At 39.9% G+C, this 22,013-nt stretch overlaps 1 protein-coding gene across 1 annotated transcript in view; it reads left to right on the top strand.

Moving 5' to 3' along the window:
- LOC138963850 (galectin-3-binding protein-like) overlaps positions 1-20,446 on the top strand; it is a 50,304-nt gene extending 29,858 nt beyond the window's left edge. The window contains exons 5-6 of the mRNA XM_070335708.1: positions 19,567-19,708; positions 20,100-20,446. Coding sequence (XP_070191809.1) covers positions 19,567-19,687 — 121 coding nt within the window. The 3' untranslated portion in view covers positions 19,688-19,708; positions 20,100-20,446. The remainder of the gene's footprint in view (positions 1-19,566; positions 19,709-20,099) is intronic.
- Positions 20,447-22,013: the final 1,567 nt, after the last annotated feature.

The following is a 22,013-nucleotide window of genomic DNA, read 5'->3' as shown; positions in this document are numbered from 1 at the left end:
GAGAGAGAGAGAGAGAGAGAGAGAGAGAGAGAGAAAGTAAGAGAAAGAGAGAGAGAGAGAGAGAGATCCTCACTCTACATTTGGCATTTGAGAGGTTAGGAAAAACTAATCATTATATTTGAATAGATCTGACTGAATCATCAAATAAATGAGAATCACCTTGCTGGTGTCCGAGAGTACACGAGGGTCATTGAGGGTATCGGCAAAAACGCTCGCGCCGACATGTTTGAAAGATATTTCAAGAGAATGTTAAAGTGTGTCACAGCTCAGTAAGGATCCTTCAAGAAAATGGCGTGGTCAAATTAACGGTAAGCGGTGCGCTAATATAAGATTCTAAGGACTTCCAGGACAGCCCTCGTACAATAATGGTTGCAGGTACGTGAACCGCAATGTGATCTTGGGAAACGCCCTTCTTCACTTTGCTGTTAGTCAAGGAAAAGTCGTGATCCAGAGAGAGAGACATGATCACTCTGCATTTGGCATTTGAGAGGTTAGGAAAAACTAATTATTATATTTGAACAGATCTTCTGTCTGAATCATCAAGTAAATGAGAATGACCTTGGGGAAGTGTTCCTCATCAGGGCAGTAGGCGATGAATGTTTCAAGGTGTGCTATAAATGCCAGCTTTGTAGAGAAGCAAGGTGTGCGCACCCCGCCCTGTGTGACAAGTCCATCCTCGACTATCGAGATACATACATATATCACTCAGGAAAAAGACTTTCCTCGTCGAGATAAGTCTTCTACTTTATGAGTATGGTCGATTTTTTCCCTACCATTCTTTTTCCTGATCTATTCAGGGCAGATTTCCGAAAGACATTTCTTGCAAGTATCGGTCATCATGTTTTTTTCCCGCTCTGGCTGGCCTTCAGGAATACTAATCCTCATCTATTCAGGGCAGATGTCCGGTCGCTATAAAAGTGATGAGAAGCACCTTCCACTGTCATATTGCTGTAGACGAGCTCTTGTCCCGTGTGGATTTGTTCACAAGCGTTCAGTGACAAGCACACACTTCTTTTTCGGAGTTTTCGTCCTGCACAAAAAGTAACGATGTCTTCGGTAATCTGCGGTGCCCTCTTCAGCTTTGTACTCCTGGGTGAGTGCTTGTTTCAATTGCTTTTCGTTTCCTTTGGTTAGCTAGTTAGTTAGTTAGTTAGCTAGTTAGTAGTTAGTTACTTAGTTACTTAGTTACTTAGCATATTTATTATTTACTCATTGATTGATTCATATACTTGTTCTCTTTATTAATTTGTTGTTTGTTTGATAAGTTGTTTTGTTGGTTTCTTTACATATATTAATCTTTTAGTTTATATATAAATACATTTGTAAATTAGTCCTTTCTTTTAAGCATTGATTGATTTATATGCTTCGTTTTACATTTAGTCAATTTTTGACTTAAGGTTTTAACATAGACGGGGAATCGAGACGAGGGTCGTGGTGTATGTGTGTGTGTGTGTGTGTGTGTGTGTGTGTGTGTGTGTGTGTGTGTGTGTGTGTGTGTGTGTGTGTGTGTGTGTGTGTGTGTATGTGTGTGTGCGTGTAGAACGATTCCGATAAAACTACTGGATCTTCATGAAACTTCGCATGAGAGTTCCTGGGTGATTTGTCCTTTTTTCGATAAATATCTTTGATGACGTCATATCCGGCTTTTAGTGAAAGTTGAGGCCGCACTGTCACGCTCTCATTTTTCAACTAAATAGATGACATTTCGGTCAAGCAATCTTCGGACTATGTGATTGCATTTCAGCTTGGAAGCTTAAAAATTAGTTAATTAGTTTGCTCATTAAAGTTGTCATTAAAATCGAATGTTCCGTTACAGATTAAAAACTGATCGCATTGTATTCTTAATCTTCTCCTTCATTTGAAAATAAGAACTTGTGGGTCAACACTTTCTCAGGCAAAAGAGAAATGGTGTTTGTGGCCTTTTTTAACCCAATAGAAGTGGACATTTTCTATGATTTTTCATAAAAGTTAAAATCATACAAAACGTAAATTCAATAACATTTCACTTTACGTGGACTTAAGTACAAACAACTGGTGTGGACAATTAATTTGGGGAAGTGACTGATAAGAATGGAACGAATATAATATTATGAGTGTGTGTTTCTGTATAGGCTCTGGTAGACAGAAACCAGATGTAATTCTAATGTTAGCCGCATGCAATCACACAAAAGAACTTTTCACCACGCGCGCGTGGCGATAAGAGGTTTAGGAGATAAATGCGCCCTTATTTGATTGGCTCGGAACGTGGCGCTGGAACTGACCGGTGCTTCGGTCTGCGACTCGCGCAGAGCTTAGCTAGCGCACTCCGCAAGATTCCAGCAAGCTGGAAGGTCAGGTTTTTGGATTTGGTGAACAGTTTTTCCACCTCCCACCCCTCCTCCATTTTGTCAATGGAGGCATCTTTGGCTCACGTAAGTGTAGCCTATGCGATGATAAACTTTGTCTGTCTGTGCGTGCGTATGTATGTATGTATGTGTGTATGTCTGTGGTAGAAACTTTAACATTTCCGAGTCTATGGATTACGTCAGTCTCGGTCAAAAGTGTTCGACGTGTGTGATAGAAACTATTTGAAGACGTCACATTATGACGTAAGAGGGTTAGACGTCACGCAAAGGAATTACTGAAAGTCTCGGTCATTGTTATTGTGAGCGGGCCGAGACTTCTTGGCAGATCCAGGGTCTCGCTTTCTTGCATAGTTTCACCTATGCTTACTGTGTGTGTGTGTGTGTGTGTGTGTGTGTGTGTGTGTGTGTGTGTGTGTGTGTGTGTGTGTGTGTGTGTGTGTGTGTGTGTGTGTGTTTGTGTATGTGTGACGGAGTGATTGAGTTTGTGTTACTGTTTGTCGATTTCTTACGTGAGCCTTGAAGGCTTCGCCTCTTGTTTATGTAACGTTTTTGTTCTTAAGCTTTCCGTTTCTTTTTGATGGTTGATGTCAATATTTGTAGGATTTTTTTTATATCAGCTGGTAACGTTGTTCTGGTTGTTACCAAAGATTTTGCCCTTGCATGGCATTTTGACTGATCCAAATGTTAGGGATGGGCGTTATCTTGGTGCTATACTATATATGCACAGAGTTTCAAGTGACCCAAAGTAGAAGGTGGGCGATTACTCGATACTGGGCGCTTTCGTTTTACATATAAGTATATAATTAAGTTTGAGTATAGATTCTGATTGTCCATCATTTTACATCTTTCTCGATATTAGTTGAACATGTTAAAACCAGAAAGGGTAAAAATGATGCTTGAACTTTGCCAAAGCTGATTAAAACTTGATTCGGTAAAACAAAACAAGTCGCGTAAGGCGAAATTACTACATTTAGTCAAGCTGTGGAACTCACAGAATGAAACTGAACGCACTGGTTTTTTTCCACAATGACCGTAGTCCGCCGCTTGTGCAAAAGGCAGTGAAATTAACGAGCCTGTTTAGCGCGGTAGTGGTTGCGCTGTGCTGCATAGCACGCTTTTCTGTACCTCTCTTCGTTTCAACTTTCTGAGCGTGTGTTTAATCCAAACATATCATATCTATATGTTTTTGGAATCAGGAACCGACAAGGAATAAGATGAAAGTGTTTTTAAATCGATTTAGGAAATGTTATTTTAATCATAATTTTTATATTTTTAATTTTCAGAGCTTGTTTTTAATCCGAATATAATATATTTATATATATATATGTTGTTGGAATCAGAAAATAATGAAAAATAAGATGAACGTAATTTTGATCATTTTATAAACAATTTTCAGATTTTTAATGACCAAAGTCATTAATTCATTTGTAAGCCTCCAAGCTGAAATACAATACCAAAGTCCGGCCTTCGTCGAAAATTGCTTGGCCAAAATGTCAATCAATGTTATTAACAAATGAGGGTGTGACAGTGCCACTTCAAATTTTACAAAAAGCCGGATATGACGTCATCAAAGACATTTATCCAAACATTGAAAAAAAATATCTGGGGATATCATACCCAGGAACTCTCATGGAACATTTCATAAAGATCAGTCCAGTAGTTTACTCTGAATCGCTCTACACACACACACACACACAGACACACACACACACACACACACACACACATACACACACACACACACACACACACACACACATACACCACGACCCTCGTCTCGATTCCCCCTCTATATTAAAACTTGACTAAATGTAAAAATATATGTCACGTTGAGCTTGATGCAGTTTGTGTTGTGGAACTATGTAAATGTTGGTCGAATCGCCCGATGACTAGCGTGGTAGCCAACTTTATTGATAGAAAGTGTGCTGGTATCCACATATTATTCGGCATTGTTTTTGGCATGTCACTAGAAACTCAATTTCAAATGTAACTGTTATCTGTGTGGTTCGGGATCCAACGAGTTGGGCTACAGAGCCTGTATTCCAGAGAAATGATTCACTCTGAAATCAGCTAAGTTTTGTTGGCATTTTTGGCTCACGTAAGTGTAGCCTATGCGATGATAAACTTTGTCTGTCTGTGCGTGTGTGTGTGTGTGTGTGTGTGTGTGATAGAAACTTTAACATTTCCGAGTCTATGGATTACGTCAGTCTCGGTCAAAAGTGTTTGACGTGTGTGATAGAAACTATTTGAAGACGTCACATTATGACGTAAGAGGGTTAGACGTCACGCAAAGTCTCGGTCTTTGTTATTGTGAGCGGGCCGAGACTACTTGGCAGATCCAGGGTCTCGCTTTCTTGCACAGTTTCACCTATGCTTACTGTGTGTGTGTGTGTGTGTGTGTGTGTGTGTGTGTGTGTGTGTGTGTGTGTGTGTGTGTGTGTGTGTGTGTGTGTGTGTGTGTGTGTGTGTGTGTGTGTGTGTGTGTGTGTGTGTGTGACGGAGTGATTGAGTTTGTGTTACTGTTTGTCGATTTCTTACGTGAGCCTTGAAGGCTTCGCCTCTTGTCATCATTTGCTCCCGTAGCCCAGTGGTTATACATAGTGCTCATTACGAATGTCAGGTTGATAGGCTACAGGTCCGATTCTCGCCACAATTTATTCTTTTTTTCAACCTTATTTTTTGTAATCTCTCAACCTCACTTTCTGTTTCCTTTCCTTTTTCCTTTCTGCTTCCTCTTTTTTGTTTACATTCAGTCTAGTAATGTCTGAATGTCTTAACGAGAGCGGAGAGCGAAGGTTTGTCTCCCGATGTTTGTGTCAGTGTCTGTCTGTCCGTGAAAAGCTTTTCTCAAAAAACAACCGAACGGAGAGCATTTGCTTGAAACATTTTTTGCTGAATTTTGATAGGGCTATTTGATGACGTCTTAACTATTTGACCGTTTGCAAAAGTTGAGGCGGCACTTTCAAGGCTACGGGTTTTCATCAATTTCCTTGAAATTGTCGTTACAGGATCTTTGACTTGGTGAGGACTATGGGATTGCGTTTCAGCTTCAGTATTTGTTTGTGAAATGTTCGCTCAAAATTAGCCAATTTTGTCGATTTCTTAAAAGTTAATATCTGAATCACAAAGATGACATCGTTGTATTCTGCATAACCTCATGTATCCGAAAATGTATAGTGTTCGATTAAAAAATGGGCTTAAAATGGGATGAGACGAAAAACCGAGGTCCCTTCGTGTACACTACATTGGGGTGTGCACGTTAAAGATCCCACGATTGACAAAAGGGTCTTTCCTGGGAAAAATTGTATAGGCAGAGATAAAAATGTCCACCAAAATACCCGTGTGACTTGGAATAATACGCCGTGAAAAGTAGGATATGCGCCGAAATGGCTGCGATCTGCTGGCCGATGTGAATGCGTGATGTATTGTGTAAAACAATTCCATCTCACACGGCATAAATAAATCCCTGCGCCTTGAATATGTGCGCGATATAAATTGCATAACAAAAATTAAAAAAAGTAAAAAAATAAAAAAATCCCTGCGCTTAGAACTGTACCCACGGAATACGCGCGATATAATTGATTGATCGATAAACCCGTCAAATAGCGACTATCTTTATTGTTGGAAGAAGACTCATATAAAATTAGCACTTTCTCTGTTCCTTGTCATTTGCTGATTCCAAAAAATGTATTGGTTATGGTGTTTGCTGATAAAAAGTAAATTGTTTATCTCAAGACTATTTTGTTTTTCTCATAACTCTCTCTCCCTCTCCCTCTCTCTCTCTCTCTCTCACTCTCACTCTCTTGACGCTTTTACCCCATAACACAGTAACTATTTTTCCTCACGCGCATTTTCTTCTTCTCATAACTACCCTCTCTTTCTATGACAGTCTGTATGTCTGTCTGTCTGTCTGTTTTGTTTATCTGTGTCTCTCTCTCCTCCCCCTTTCTCTCTCTGTCTCTCCCCTCTTTTTAACGGGTTTATTTCAGTGCAATCGTTTAACTAAATGGTTAATCATGCCCCAGCGGGGGGAGGGGGGAGGGGTGTTAGGGTGGTGGTGGGGGGGGGGTGGTGTTGGGAATGGAGGAGGGGGGGGGGGGGGCGGGAGTGTATTTTCTTGTAAGGGGAGCTCGTAATTGTTACTCGGGAGTATACTTGCTTTTGGGAGTAATGTGCTCGTGCTACGCAGTGGCATCGGCTTCAACTTTACAACATTGATTAAACCATTCAAATACTTGTATTCTTTTGTTTGCAGTGTGCCGACCTATGCCTGCAGGAGCACAATCACAAGGTAAACATCAGCATCCTACAATCCCTTCATGGGAAGAGGGACACAGTGGGGGAAAGACTGTTGTTGTTGTTGTTGTTGTTGTTGTTGTTGTTGTTGTTGTTGTTGTTGTTTTTGTTGTTGAGACATACATACAGACAGACCAGGACGCAAATACATTGTTAAAAAACAAATGCTCATGGTTTAAGGTCGGAGTCTACACCTAAGAAAAGTTATAAAGTGTTTTCTTCTGCTTTTAACGTGCTGATATCCCAGAACACTTGAAAATTGGGTGACAAATCTTTCTTCAAAACCACCACAGGTAAAATGTCAAAGAGTCTTTTGTGAACCGGTAAATAAATCAGCTCTAAAATAATTGCAAATGAAATGGAGGTATTGATTAAAGGCACAGTGAGCCTCCAGTAAACCACAACAGACACTGTCAGGCTTTTACACACAGTATACAAACACCCTTTCGTTTAAACACTCACCGCTTGAGAACATCCTAAAGATCGAGCGAGCAATTTTCAAAGAATTTATTTTTGCGTACAATCGGACGGCACGTTTTGGCACTAGACCTTACTTTTAAAATCTAAATAATACATTGACAGCTTGTTATACAAACATTCTTAAATCATAAAATAATTCTTTTTTCATCAAGACAAGATCAGTACAACTCGAAGTTTTGAAAGTTAAAAAAAAAAGATAGCCCGGAAGTGGGTCCCGCAAAACGTGGTTCTCGTAGCAGACGAATGTTCTGCATGTCGCCAGTTTCTTTGAACGGTCAACCGCCACCGCTCAGTTCGTGTGACTCGCAGCCGTTTGTTGCGTTTTAGATTCTGAGGTACACACAAACGTGCTATTGCAGATACAGCGAGTCGTATTGAAATCAGAAACTGACGATTTAATTGTGAAAAAAAGGAAAGTGGATCTTACGGGTTTACGATGGCTCAGGGGTTAAGGTCAGATAAACCACGAAAACAGGCGAGCTAAGTAGCCATTCAAACGAACTGTGTCATTTAATGCTATTAAATGCTATTGCAAGTGTGCTCGATAAGGTTAGAACTGCTTTTTTTCACGAGAACATCTAAATCGTTCTGTAAACCACTTGAGACGGACTGGGGCTTTAACAATATACAACGCAAAAAACTCAATAAGTTTATAAGTAGATTGAAAACATACAACTCTGTACAAACGTTGAAAATTAAATCTCAAACATGAAACACGAACAAACATAAATTAAACACCTAAAACGGATACAAAATGTACAAACTGTGTTTCATTCAAGATAAGCTATCCCTTTAGCCACAGTAATAATTTGAATACCCTGTTTCTACTATCCCTGCCTTCTACATTGTGACTGTGGTAGACCTAAACAATACTGGTTTTAGGCATGTAAACCACAATGTAAACTGAAAAGGGAAATCATGTATATTGGTCCTGGATTGTAGGGATGATAAACAAACACAATTGTCCACCAACTACTCTTATTATTAATCAGTTCTTATGGAAACATTCTTTAAATCTAGCTTTTGAAAAAGCAACTAAAAGTTACACAGTTAGAAAAATAACAGTAAGCGTTGAGCCCTTAATTTTAAAATAACGTGTGAAAGTTAATAGCATAAGGGGTATAAGGCTTTCTTACAGTAATCACTACATGTACTAAACAAATGGGTGAAATTGAGTGTAAAAGCATCAGTTCTTTATCAATGATGTCTATCAGTGGAATGCTGGACATGACACTTTGGCGAGTGGCATATTCTAATATTAATTCTACTTCTAGTTCTCAGAAGTAAACTAGCTTCAAACGGGGAAAATGTTTATTTTTAATTTTTATTTAGTTCAAGAATTGGAGCATAATGATTCCATTATTTACCACACAGGAGATCTTCGCCTCGCCTCCAATGGACGGGTGGAATTCTTTGACAATCAAATATGGCGATCTGTCTGCTCTACGGGGTGGGATGAAAAAGATGCGGAAGTTGTGTGCCGCCAACTGGAGGAAGACACGTGAGTCGGGTTTTCATTCTGTTAACCCTTATTCCCCCAGAACACCCTATACCGCCCGCCCGAGGTCCCAAATCCCTTAAAGACATGCTGCGTACGTGGTTACAGGTCCATGACACTTCTCTCTTTCCGTTTCTTCTGGCTTCCTGTGATGTTAGAGCTTGTACAACTTCAAAAAACTTGCAGTAGTAACTTTTCTGCGATTTGTTCAAGTTTGAAGTTGACTGAGTGACTTTCCACAAAGATGGAAGCTTGCTGTATGTTATGTAATGTATATATTGTGTGTGATACGTGGAAATGTGATACTATTTATTTGCATGTATGATACAGGTACAAATGTGATAATTGTAGGCTTATACTAGTGATTACTGTGTGTGATACATGAAATGTGATATGAATGCTGTTTTTATATGTTATACTCTTACTTTCTCCCAAGCGCAAGACAAATTCTTCTATGAAAATTGAAGCCAATAAAATTTGAGTTTGAGTTTGAGAAAGACACAAACATGAAAAGTAGAAGTCTCCTCTAGTGTAGAAGAAAACAAGTCGCGTAAGGCGGAATTACAACATATGTGACCCTCCACCACGAACTGAGTCGCATGTCACCTCGCGCGGTTCTGCGCTAGGCCTAATATAAGTCCGGGGAGTGTATGGTAACAGTGGGAGGGTCACCTTAGTCACAGGCTTATAACTCAAACAGTTTTCGCTCTTTTCTAAAACGGTTTTCACCACTGGATGGAGCATAAATATCTCTTTAGGAAAATGTAAAAATATGAAAATCATGCAAAGGTGACATGTGACTCATTCCGTGGTGGAGGGTCACATTTAGTCAATCTGTCGAACTCACAGAATGAAACTAAACGCACTGCATTTTATTTTACCAAGACACAACAGCTTCGTCAATCCCAGTGGCAAGAAAATTGCTCACTTTTCTCGTGCAACACGAATTGAAATTGACAAGCCAGAATAGCGCAATAGCGTATTGCGGTAAGCAGGAAAGCGCGCTTTTCTCTATCCTTTTTAACTTTCTGAGATTGTTTTGAAGACATCATATTATATCCATATATTTTTAGAATTGGCAATGATAACGAATGAGATGAAATCATTTTTGGATCGAATTCCTAAATATAGCTATTCTGATGGATACGTGGGAGAATTCGGGGGCTGTGATTGGATGTCTCTGCCGATCATCAAAGCATAATGCTACAGAAGTCGGCCATTTTTGCCAATATCCAAAAGCATATTGGCAATAACAAAGACGCATGGTTCCGGTTTACCCATCTGTACCACACGATGTTTTAATCGACAACAGCATACACTGACAACTTGAAATTCTTCTCGGGAATGTTTTTCAGCTTTACAAATGTCGATAGCATACCCTTTTCTGCTAACTTCCCGATCAAACAGGACTAAATCAATTATTTCCTGTCCCTAAACACCACAAAATGCCCAAAGTCGAAAGATGTAGTACAAACAGGGGAGCAAAACGGAACAGCCGTTTTTGTGTGCCTGTATCAGTTGGCGACTGACACAAACTTTCGCACTCGGCTTTTCTTATCTCGTAACTCCACACTAAATTCCCCGCTTCCCCTCTGAAGTATTGATGTACAACCCATGGCACTAACATTCATGTAGTCGTTTATAACTGAGGTTGAAAAATTCGCTTCATGAAGAGACAAGTATAAATGCCATTCACCCAAACTGAAAACTTCGCTGCCGTCTGCTCGCGTTGTACGGATTAGCTGTTCTCTTCTCCTTCCCTTGTTGCATCCTAGTTCTTCAGTTGTTTCTAGTTTTCCGTTTATGTTGTGTTTTGGTCTTCTTCATAAGTAGTCTTGTTCAAAATTAAAAAAAACTCAAACTTCTTTTTGTTGTATTCGAATGAACTAATAAAAAGCTGTTTAACAGCTGTGTTGTCAAATCGAGGTTTTTTTCCAAAGTCAGTGTGGCGCCTGCGCAAAACTAATGCGCATAAGAAACGGCGTCTGCTATCAAAACCTGAGATCAACGCATCGACGCAAAAACTGTCATTTTGTAAGTTTGGAACAACAAATCAAGGTCAGAACAGCTATATAATCGCTATTGTGTTTTCAGCGTAGCAATAGGGTCCGATATTTAGACTCGAATAAGTACTGATAATGCGACTCGTCTTCGACTCGTCGGCATTATACTTGTCTCGTCTAAATATCGGACCCTATTGCTACGCTGAAAACACAATAGCTGTTAATGTTAATCGTAGCACTAATTAACCTATTATCGTTAATTGTGATCACATTTTAGGAGTAAACATAACATATGTACATATTTTTAGATTCAGAATTTGATGAAGAATACGCGGCAATCAATTTTAAATCTGTTTGCGAAAAGTTGATTTTAATGACAACTTGAATGGACAAACTAATGTTTAAGCGTCCAAGCTGCAATGGAATCCCAAAGTCCGGACTTCGTGAAAGATTGCTTCACCACAATTTCAATCAATTTGGTTGAAAATGAGGGCGTGACAGTGCGGCCTTAACTTTCACAAAAAGCCGGATAAGACGTCATCAAAGACATTTATAACAAAAAAAAATATATATATATGTCTGGGGATATTACACCTAGGAACTCTAATGTAAAGTTTAATAAAGATCGGTCCAGGAGATGTCTCTGAATCGCTCCACACACACACACACACACACACACACACACACACACACACACACACACACACACACACACACACACGCACGCACACACACACACATACACACACACACACACACACAGATACACACACACATACACACACACACACACATACACACACACACTTACACACACACACACACACACACACACACACACACACACACACACACACACACACACACGCTCCCATGGGGTCGCCTTCACGCGGCGGGAGTGTTTCCACAGAGCTACCCCACCCCTTTACTTCTCTTCTTTTGTCTTATTTCTGCCTTACCAGTCCTTTCACCTATATTTCCTTCCAAGAAAACTCTCCCTACTATTCCCTGCAGATTTCCAATTCTTTTCTTGTTGTCTTATTTCTATCTGACTGGATCCATCACCTTTATTTCACTTACCAAAAGTCTTCTTTTCCACATCCTTATTTCTCTGCACCCCGCATGTCGTAAGAGGCGACTAACGGATTCTGTTTCTCCTTTTACCCTTGTTAAGTGGTTCTTGTATAGAATATAGTCAATGTTTGTAAAGATTTTAGTCAAGCAGTATGTAAGAAATGTTTAGTCCTTTGTGCTGGAAGCTTGCATTCTCCCAGTAGGGTCGTGTATTGTGCTACGTTGCAAGCTCCTGGAGCAATTTTTTGATTAGTGCTTTTGTGAACAGGAAACAATTAACAAGTGGCTCTATCCCATCTCCCCCCTTTCCCCTATCCCATCTCCCCCCTTTCCCTCGTCGCGATATAACCTTCGTGGTTGAAAACGACGTTAAACACCAAATAAAGAAAGAAACACACACACACACACACACACACACACACACACACACACACACACACACACACACACACACATACGATTCCCCGTCAATGTTAAAACATTTAGTCATAATTAACTTGACTCAATGTAAAAGACAGGCATGTGTGCACTCTATACATCATTATTACCAATTCAGTGCCCAATATTTTTTTTTGACCAATCAGGACGGATTCTAGGTGACCCTTTAAATGTGATAACGTTCAGGCAGGAACCCTTTTTGTTTATCACGCTAAAAATAAACAAGTCAAAGTAATAATTTAAATCAACAATATCAGCGTGATTTATTCTAAGGAATGACATTTTTTGCTTTTTTTCAATAATCTTATGGTTAGATTTCGATACAAAATTATGTCAAATGATGAATGAACCATGTACGCCTGAAGTTCTGGCAAGAAGAGACCAGTGTTGGAGCCAAACTCTGGGGTCCTGCCGACGAACTGCGCAAGACTGCGGACTTCCTGGCAGCCACTGGTCTGAGGATCTAGCACGGCCACCAACATCGAACGCAGAAGAAGAAGAAGAATGAACCATGGGGAAAAAAGTTATAGAAAAAAAAATATGTAAAACAAATTTTAGTTTTGGGTAGCGTGACTCACGCTTCCAATATTTTGTTTTCTGTTTGCTGAGAACATGTGCTTTGCCTAAAAATACTGACCAATCAAATTCATGTGACTATGCTTATAGCTACGCCCAAACAAGTGCAGCAACAGTTTGACACTGGAGCGTTGTCCACGCTTTTTTTTAAACGCACGAAATGCACGGGATTTGAGAGGAGTTTTGCGCTTGGCATTTTCCAAATAAGGATATCCTACTATGAGTACTACGCTGGAATAATACAATGAATTTTCAAACGGCTACACTGGCTTCGTCTTTCCTGATCGAAAGGGGGTGTATTGTTGATATTTGTAGATAATAGACTCTGCATTTTAATGGTCAAATGGCGATTTCGGTATACAAATGTAGACAAGGACCTTTAAAATGCTACCAGATAACACTCTCTTTATCTGAAAAAATACTGAAGAAGCGAGATTTGTCGGTGGGTGCTTTACGGAACAGCAAGACATCACCCACCCTCTGAGTGTGCAATGCCGACCCGCTCACTTGAAATCTAAATGATTAAAGTTCGGAAAAATCAAGTAAAATTGCGTCACTCGCTTTACGTCAAATGTATCTTTACGTCATGTCCCATCCGTCTGGAGTCGGTTCTAAATCTGTCGCTCTCTGTTCAACAAGAAAACCCGAAGCAACCGAAACGCATGTTCAACATGGTTTAAGCTTATCTTGTGAGATTGTTGTGTGTCAAACGCACTTGACCTGTGAATATTCATATTTTTAATGGAAAGTCACTTTTAATTGTCAAAAGACAGAATTGTTGGACATTTGTAGGCACAAAAATGTGTTACTTCCACCGTTCTATTTTGAAGATGCACATTTAATTGATGTTGAAAATCACAAGCACCTTGGTGTCATCCTACAAGGTAATTGCAAATGGGATTCACACATAAAAAATCTCATCGCTAAATGTAGAAAGTCAATTGCGTGTTTTGGTTTATTCAAGTATCGTTTAAACAGAAAATCGCTTGAAGTTAAATACAAATCCTTTATATTACCATTGTTTGATTACGCGGACGTTATTTGGGATAACTGTACGAAGTGTTTAGCAGACGAGTTGGAGACCTTGCATCTCGATGGAATCCGAATTATTGTAGGTGCAGTTCGTGGTACAGGCCACCAACAATTGTATAATGAATCGGGTTTTGTGCCCCTGAAAAAAGGCGACGTCGTCATAAACTCTTGCTGTATTATAAAATTGTAAATCGTTTAACCCCAGAATATTTATATTCCAAACCGCCGGTCCTGGTTTCCGATGTAAATCCTTACCACAGACGACGCCCTCTTGAACGTAAGGTTCCATTATACAGAAGTGAGTTATGTAAATCTTCCTTTTTTTCTTAAACGACAGCTTTGTGGGATAATCTTCCAGAAAATATGCGACAAACGCAGTCAGTTGGTGAATTTAAAAGATATTTGACCGATGGAGATGTTGTTGTTCCACAGTGTTATTATTTAGGCAACCGCCAGACACAGGTATTTCACAGCAGGTTGAGATCAAACATGAGCGATTTGCAACAAGACCTTGTTAATGATGTGACTTTAATATCCAAAATTATCAGTAACAGTATCAAAACAGTGTAAATCATATCAGATCGAGCCGAGATCTGATATGATTCTGCCTTTCGAGACAGTGTGACTGATAAATATGTATAACAATTTTATCACATTCGATTTCGGAACATTGGAACTGATAAACCTTAAGTCAGAATTGAAATTCATGGGAGGCTACTGACATGTGGGGGGTGTTTCATCTTGTTGGATTGTCTTCCTTACTCTTGCTCTCGCACGCAACCAAAGTCAATAATTATGAACAGATGCTATCACTTTTATTTTCCAAGTAAGTTAAGTATTCTCTGACAAAAATAACACATCATAAAAATAATGGCCTCAACGATTTAGGTTCGATTTAGGACAGTTTTAGCCGCTACTTGAAAACTCAGTTCAACGCTGCTCGACTCGGCCGTGACTTGGCGCATGTTTTACCCAGATTGCCTTTATCGCGCTTACTGATTGATTAGCTCTGGCCTTGGACTCGCCGCGTAAAGCTATTTTAATCGTTTGTGATGTTCACATGGGCAGCAGTTTTGATTTGACAAAAATGGATTGAACGGTGGAGATAAGTTGGTAGAAAGTCTGCCATGTGAACAATAGTTTAGTTTGGCAACCGCTGAATTTCAAACCTCGTCTCGTTGACATTCACTCAAAACTACCCCGCGTCGTTTGGTGCGATCTAAGCTAAATCATGTTGCAATAGTACAAAGTTAGGTCTACAACAAAAACCAGTGTGCAAGTAGGGCTGACTCGGTGCTCAAGCCATCTTGTTTCATCAACAGTTTGAGGCTTAAGCTTTCCCTGCGAACAATTTTACCAACAGAATAGCTTAAATCAAGCCATCCGGAATCAATGTTTTCTAGCAACCATCTGCAAATGCAATGACCAAAAAACCATGTAAGTAACATAAGGAGAACGGAGAAACAAACACAACTCTGCACGGAATCAACACCCTGACATTTCAGAAACTGTAATCCTTGCGAAGTGACAATTAACTTAGGCCGCTCAGTGGTCACGGTCAAGCAGAGAGGAGGCCGGGTTGCTCCCACACAAATTAGGTAGGCATCGCGCGCAACGCGAAAAAATCATTTAATGGTCTACACATAGATCAATTTACATTTGTTACTTCGAGGTTATCGTCGACGATTGACGCCCAACCAAACTCATTGAAGCACGACGGTGAGCCGATCACGTGACACCGGAGACCGTGACACCGGTAAAGGACATTTTTCATCCCATAACTGTGCAACATGGCCATGTTAAGAGCCCGACCGTAATACATGTATCACAGAACGTTAGAATGAAACAAGTCGCGTAAGGCGAAATAACAACATTTAGTCAAGCTGTCGAACTCACAGAATGAAACTGAACGCACTGCATTTTTTCACCAAGACCGCATACTCGTAGTTTCGTCAGTCCACCGCTCGTGGCAAAGGCAGTGAAATCGACAAGCCAGAATAGTGCGGTAATGGTCGGGCTGAGCAGCATAACACGCTTTTCTGTATCACTATTCTTGTTAGCGTACTGAGTTTGTTTTTAATCGAAACATATCATATATATGTTTTTTTGAATCAGGGACCGACAAGGAATAAAATAAAATTGTTTCTAAATCGATTTCGGACAATTCATTTTAATCATAATTTTCATATTTTTAATTTTCAGAGCTTGTTTGTAATCCAAATATAACATATGTATATGTTTTTGGAATCAGAAAATGACGAAGAATAAGATGACATTGTTTTTGGATTGTTTAAAAAACCCTTTTAATGACAAGTTTCCGATTTTTAATGACCAAACTCATAAAAAAAACATTTAAGCCACCAAGCTGAAATGCAATACCGAAGTCCGGCCTTTGTCGAAGATTGCTTGGCCAAAATTTCAATCAATTTGATTGAAAAATGAGGGTGTGACAGTGCCGCCTCAACTTTTACAAAAAGCCGGATATGACGTCATCAAAGACATTTATCGAAAAATTAAAAAATTAAGTAGATGTGTACTGCCGGGCAGTACATACCCCAAGCGAAGTCGTCCATCTGTGTGTACATGATTCTCTCTCTCTCTCTCTCTCTCTCTCTCTCTCTCTCTCTCTCTCTCTCTCTCTCTCTCTCTCTCTCTCTCTCTCTCTCTCTCTCTCTCTCTCTCTCTCTCTGTCTTAAAATGTGTCATCGATGACGTGTTTTCATACTTGCTAATGCGGCAGGCTAATCATGACGTCAAATTGAAACTTCTTGAAGTCTCTCAGAAAGGGACATGAAAACCATGTGGGGGTTACTGGTTTGGGCTGAAAAAAACCCCAACTCCACCTAAAATTCAAGCGCCTATGGGGCTGAATTATGCAGCATAAATTGTGAAACATCAGGATATCTCACACTTTCAATTCTGCCATCATGTCAAATCTGACAACAAACCTACCCACAAAATGTCATAAATATCGGTGTAGAATTGAGACTTAACGGTTTTTAACTGCCAAAAATAAGTTTTTTTGACTGGAATAGTTTGTCTTGAAATTCAGTTTGGGACAACGGACCCACCCACTAAATTTCATAAAAATAGGTGAAAATTTAAATGTAACGGTTTTTAACTGCCAAAATTATGTTTTTCTTCTGGAAAATTATGGAGTGAAAATCAGTTGGGGACAACGAACCTACCCACAAAATTTCATAAATATCGATGAAGAATTGAGATTTAACGGTTTTTAACTGCCAAAAATAAGGTTTTTTGTCTGGAAAAGTATGTCTTAAAATTCAGTTTGGGACAACGGACCCACCCACTAAATTTCATAAAGATAGGTGAAGAATTGAAATTTAACGTTTTTTAACTGCCAAAATTATGTCTTTCTTCTGGAAAAGTATAGAGTGAAAATCAGTTGGGGACAACGAACCTACCCACAAAATTTCATAAATATCGGTGAAGAATTGAAATTTAACGGTTTTTAACTGCCAAAATTATGTTTTTCTTCTGGAAAAGTATGGAGTGAAAATAAGTTGGGGACAACAAACCTACCTTTAAAATTTCATAAGAATCAGTGAAGAAATAGGATTTAACGATTTTTTAACAGCCTTGACACTGAACATTTGATAAATCATTGGTGATGTCATCATAACCCAGTCGTTGTAGTTGTCGTCGTAGTTGTTGGTGTTGTTGTTGTCATGTTCGTTGTCGTGATTGTTGTTGTTCTCGTGTTGTTGTTGTTGTTGTTGTTGTTGTTGTTGTTGTTGTTGTTGTTGTTGTTGTTGTTGTTGTCGTCGTCGATGTCATTTGTTGTTGTTGTTGTTATCGTCGTCGTCGTCGTCATCGTCGTCGTTGTCAGAGGTTATTTCTAAAGATTTCATTGATAGTCTTTGTTCTCGTCACCAAGACTTGCTAAGAACAAGCTTGGAACAGCAAGAGTTCCAAGAACAAGATTAGAACAACTCATTACATCATTACCAGTACGTCATTTGTATTTAGAACACACTTTAGAAAAAAACTCTTCAGCTACAAACCAGTCACCCTCACATGGCGGAGGTGTTTGTCTAAACCACTTACTGAAATGTTTTGAGGTTTAATGACCATACACATGTTGAACCGGTGAGTGTCTTCCGCTGCTTAATTCGCAAATAACTATTTTATTAAAGTCCGCTTGAAACGCTCAAAGATGAAATTCCATGTTAAAAAGTGACAAAAGTTTCACATTTTCCCGTTGTAACAGCTTCCGATGATATTATATGAAAATTCTGATCCTCTGAGAGGATTCCCCGAAACAAAATCAGTTTGTACGCCTAATTTTAATAGAATTGTCCAAACAGTGTCGCTAATATTGTGCTAAAAGATGAATTCTAGAACAATGTCCAGACAGACACCACTTGGCAAAAAAATTTTCAGTGCTGGGAGATGAAAAAAAAAACTACCTCGCTACGCGCGGGCTTCGCCCGCGCTCCGCTTGGATAAACGTCAGGGGATATCATTCCTAGGAACTCTCATGTCAAATTTCATAAAGATCGGTGCAGTAGTTTAGTCTGAATCGCTCCACACACACACACACACACACACACACACACACACACACACACACACACACACACAATACACCACGACCCTCGTCTCGATTCCCCCTCTATGTTAAAACATTTAGTCAAAACTTGACTAAATGTAATGAGATGGGGCACAAACGATGCTGCAATATGACATGCACACAGTTTATAATATGTCCCTTTACCACTTTCAGGTCTTACGTCGAAGCTGGCTCGGTTGCTTCCTCAAACAACATAGACTGGTGGGCCTTTCAGTGGAACTGTGTGGGAAATGAAACACGACTGGAAAATTGTTCGTCACCGGAAATAGACGCATGTACTTCATTTGCTGTAGTAACGTGTGGGAGGTAAGCAGTTTTGGGAGATGGAACTCGCATAAACGTCCGTACGCGCGCGCGCGTGTGTGTGTGTGTGTGTGTCTGTCTGTCTGTGTGTGAGTGTGTGCGTGTGAGTGTGTGCGTGTATGTGCGCGTATGTGCGCGTGATATTATTTAAGAAAAACATTGCAATAAATTCGGTTCATCACTAGCTTATGTTAACAAGAAAATGTGTCAATGCTGTTTTGGTCGCAAGTATGTTGGTAAGGCTAATAATTATTGTCTACTAGTCTTGAAGATGAAACAAATGCAATACGTTCATTTTGATTCCTACAACCCACATATATATTAGATGAATTGATTTTCTTTTCCATGACTTGTTTTTCGTGTATTTGCAAGCTAGCAAATGCACATTAGTGAGTACCCGAGCATTTGCTTTTTGGACAGAAATAAACATTCTTATGGATGTGTTTGAAAACACAGTGAATTCCAGAACTTGACAAAACAAGAGGCGAAGCCTTCAAGGCTCAGGTAAGAAATCGACAAACAGTAACACAAACTCAATCACTCCGTCACACACACACACAGTAAGCATAGGTGACACTGTGCAAGAAAGCGAGACACTAGATCTAGATCTGTCTGTCTGCATGTAGCCTACTTACAGACACGAATGCCAACTAGTCTCGGCCCGCTCAAAATAACAATGACCGAGACATTCCTTCGCGTGACGTCTAACCCTCTTACGCCATAATGTGACGTCTTCAAATGACGAAATGTTAAAGTTTCTACCACAGACATACACACGCACGCACGCACGCACATACGCACATACGCACGCACAGACAGACAAAGTTACGATCGCATAGGCTACACTTCGTGAGCCAAAAAGGGTAACATATTAATTTTTTCAATTGATTGTGCTTGCATCAAAAGTATGAACTATTTTTCTTACAGCATACTGACCACGCCTGTTATTGCTGGCATTGCTGTGGGCTGCCTAGCTTTCCTTCTGATTGTTGCGGGATCCATTGCCGGCTGCCTCAAATGTAAAAATGTGCATGTATCCGGGGTTTAACCCTGCTCACAGCGCTGTACAGTGACGTAGCACAGCTTCTAAAAGTGGTCCGGCCATACAAAAAATAAAAAGGTACTTTTCCCGGGAAACGAAAAACGTGAACTAAGGTAGATAACTCAGATGTCTCTTCAGTGCAAAACGCGATGGTTCAGTGGATCAGTAATGCGTCTCAGTCGGTGCATACGCAGTTTGCCTTTTAGTTTTACTTTAGATTTAGATCTATAGTCTTCACTTGTGAATGTCAACTAGTGACAATTTTTCGCTTAACGCTGTCATTGTGCGATCTAAGTCACGACCCATCCTTCCTCCTAACACAGCGCTGAAGCTTATGAAGACGATTTTTTTTTTTTAACAAAAAACTGGTCCGGCCATGGCCGGAGTGGCCGGTAGGGCTGCTACGGCCCTGTGTACAATCATTGGAAAGATACAACATCATAACATTGTTTCAAGTGCAATCACACATATATCAATGAATAACACAATGCACTATAAAACATTATAACATTATCAATTTCGTCTCTACTGTTGCTGATTGACAGTGTAGGATATAATTATCCTCTGTGTGTCCTATGCTGTGTTTTTCTCTCTCGAATGTATTGTCTTTCTTATTGGGAAACGTTTTTAGTCGCCGAATGTTTTTTTCACAGCAGTTGAACCAGCGCTACAGAAAATAATATCTCTCTCTCGCTCCCCTCTCTCTCTCTCTCTCTCTCTCTCTCTCTCTCTCTCTTTCTTTCTCTCTCTCTCCCTCTCTCTCTCTCTCTCTATCTCCCTTTCTCTTCTTCTCTTTCTCTCTCTCTCTCTCTCTCTCTCTCTCGTGACTATAATTTATAACTGTGCAGATACTATTGCTGTTATTTTAACCACTATTGTAAGGGGCTGTGGCCTTAGACAATTACAGATTTGTTATTGTTCTTGTTTTCTCTCTCTCTCTCTCGCTCTCTCTCTCTCTCGCTCTCTCTCTCTCTCTCTCTCTCTTTCTCTCTCTCTCTCCCTCTCTCTCATTCTCTCTCTCAGATAAGCTTCCTAATTGTAAATTATGTATCAAGGCGTCGGAACATGGTTCTCTCAAAAATGCAACCCACAAAACTGGTAATAACTTCTACATCTAATGGCCGAATAACTTTCATAATTCATGGTGTACAGGTACATCAACTTATGCTTTGCAAATCAACACAATTGCACGTGTGTAGGTCAAACGGCTTCAGTGCAATTTCAAAAAACGTTTCCACATTCAGGGATCGACTCAACAGAACGAGGTTTGACATTTAGCAGTAGCCATACTTACTTGATTTAAACCACAATAACTTGATTTCAGCGAACTTTTGACGATAGTAGAGAGAAACAAATATGAAACAGCATAGTCCTTTAAACTGGTGTCAGCACGCTTTGGTTTTTGAGAGTGTGATGTATTCAGCGGAGTTGGCATCGTGACAAATATTTATACGATAAACGCATACCGAAAAAAACATTGTCATCTTCACGCTTTATTGAAGTGTTCCAAAGTGGAAGTGTTCGAAGAACCCACTTTCTGTACCCAGTTTTGAACCCAGTGTGAGGTAGTACAAAGAAACAAAAGGTAGCACACCGTAAGTATTCAGTAGTGTCTGTGTTCATTTGAACACTAGTGTTTAAATGCGCTACTTTTTGCAAGTAGAGTTATGTACTATCTCAAACCTTGTTCAAAACTGGTTACAGAAAGGGTTTTCAACAGTGGAACATTTAATTTTAGAGTGTTAAAGGGGTCATGATATCCCGGCTCCCCACGCAGTGGTACACACACTCATAAAACAAGGGCAAGCACCCTCAACGAGAGCACTGACAACAAGAAAAAGAGTTTAGCCCTTGTACTGACGCTTGATCGGGTAACAGTGTTTGCTAAAAAGTAACAAGAGGCAAAGCCTTCAAGGCTCCCGTAAGAAATTGACAAACAGTAACACACACTCACTAACTCCGTCACACACACACACACACACACACACACACACACACACACACAAACACACATACACACACACACTTTTAAACTGCATCAGCATAATTATCACGGCAAATCTTATCTACAGTCATTAACGTCCTACCCTAGAGCTTGCGTATCAAGATATATTCTTGGAATTATCTTTCGACTAAACGTTAAAGATATGGGCGTCACGATGGTCATACTCACACAGCTTTACATGAGGTTATTTTCCCTGGTCCTCGCACTCAGAAGTCTATGATATTTTCCAGTGACTCGTTGTCCTGCTGGCCACCAGCTCCGCGTGCTTGGGCATGAACGGTCACCATTTATACCATTGGCCATTATCTCTCATTTACTGGCTGTGTG

The sequence above is a fragment of the Littorina saxatilis genome, linkage group LG4, assembly GCF_037325665.1.
Source record: "Littorina saxatilis isolate snail1 linkage group LG4, US_GU_Lsax_2.0, whole genome shotgun sequence".
In the NCBI taxonomy this organism is placed as follows: Eukaryota; Metazoa; Mollusca; class Gastropoda; order Littorinimorpha; family Littorinidae; genus Littorina; species Littorina saxatilis.
Note: the sequence above shows the minus strand (reverse complement) of the source record. Positions and strands in the feature narration are given on the sequence as shown.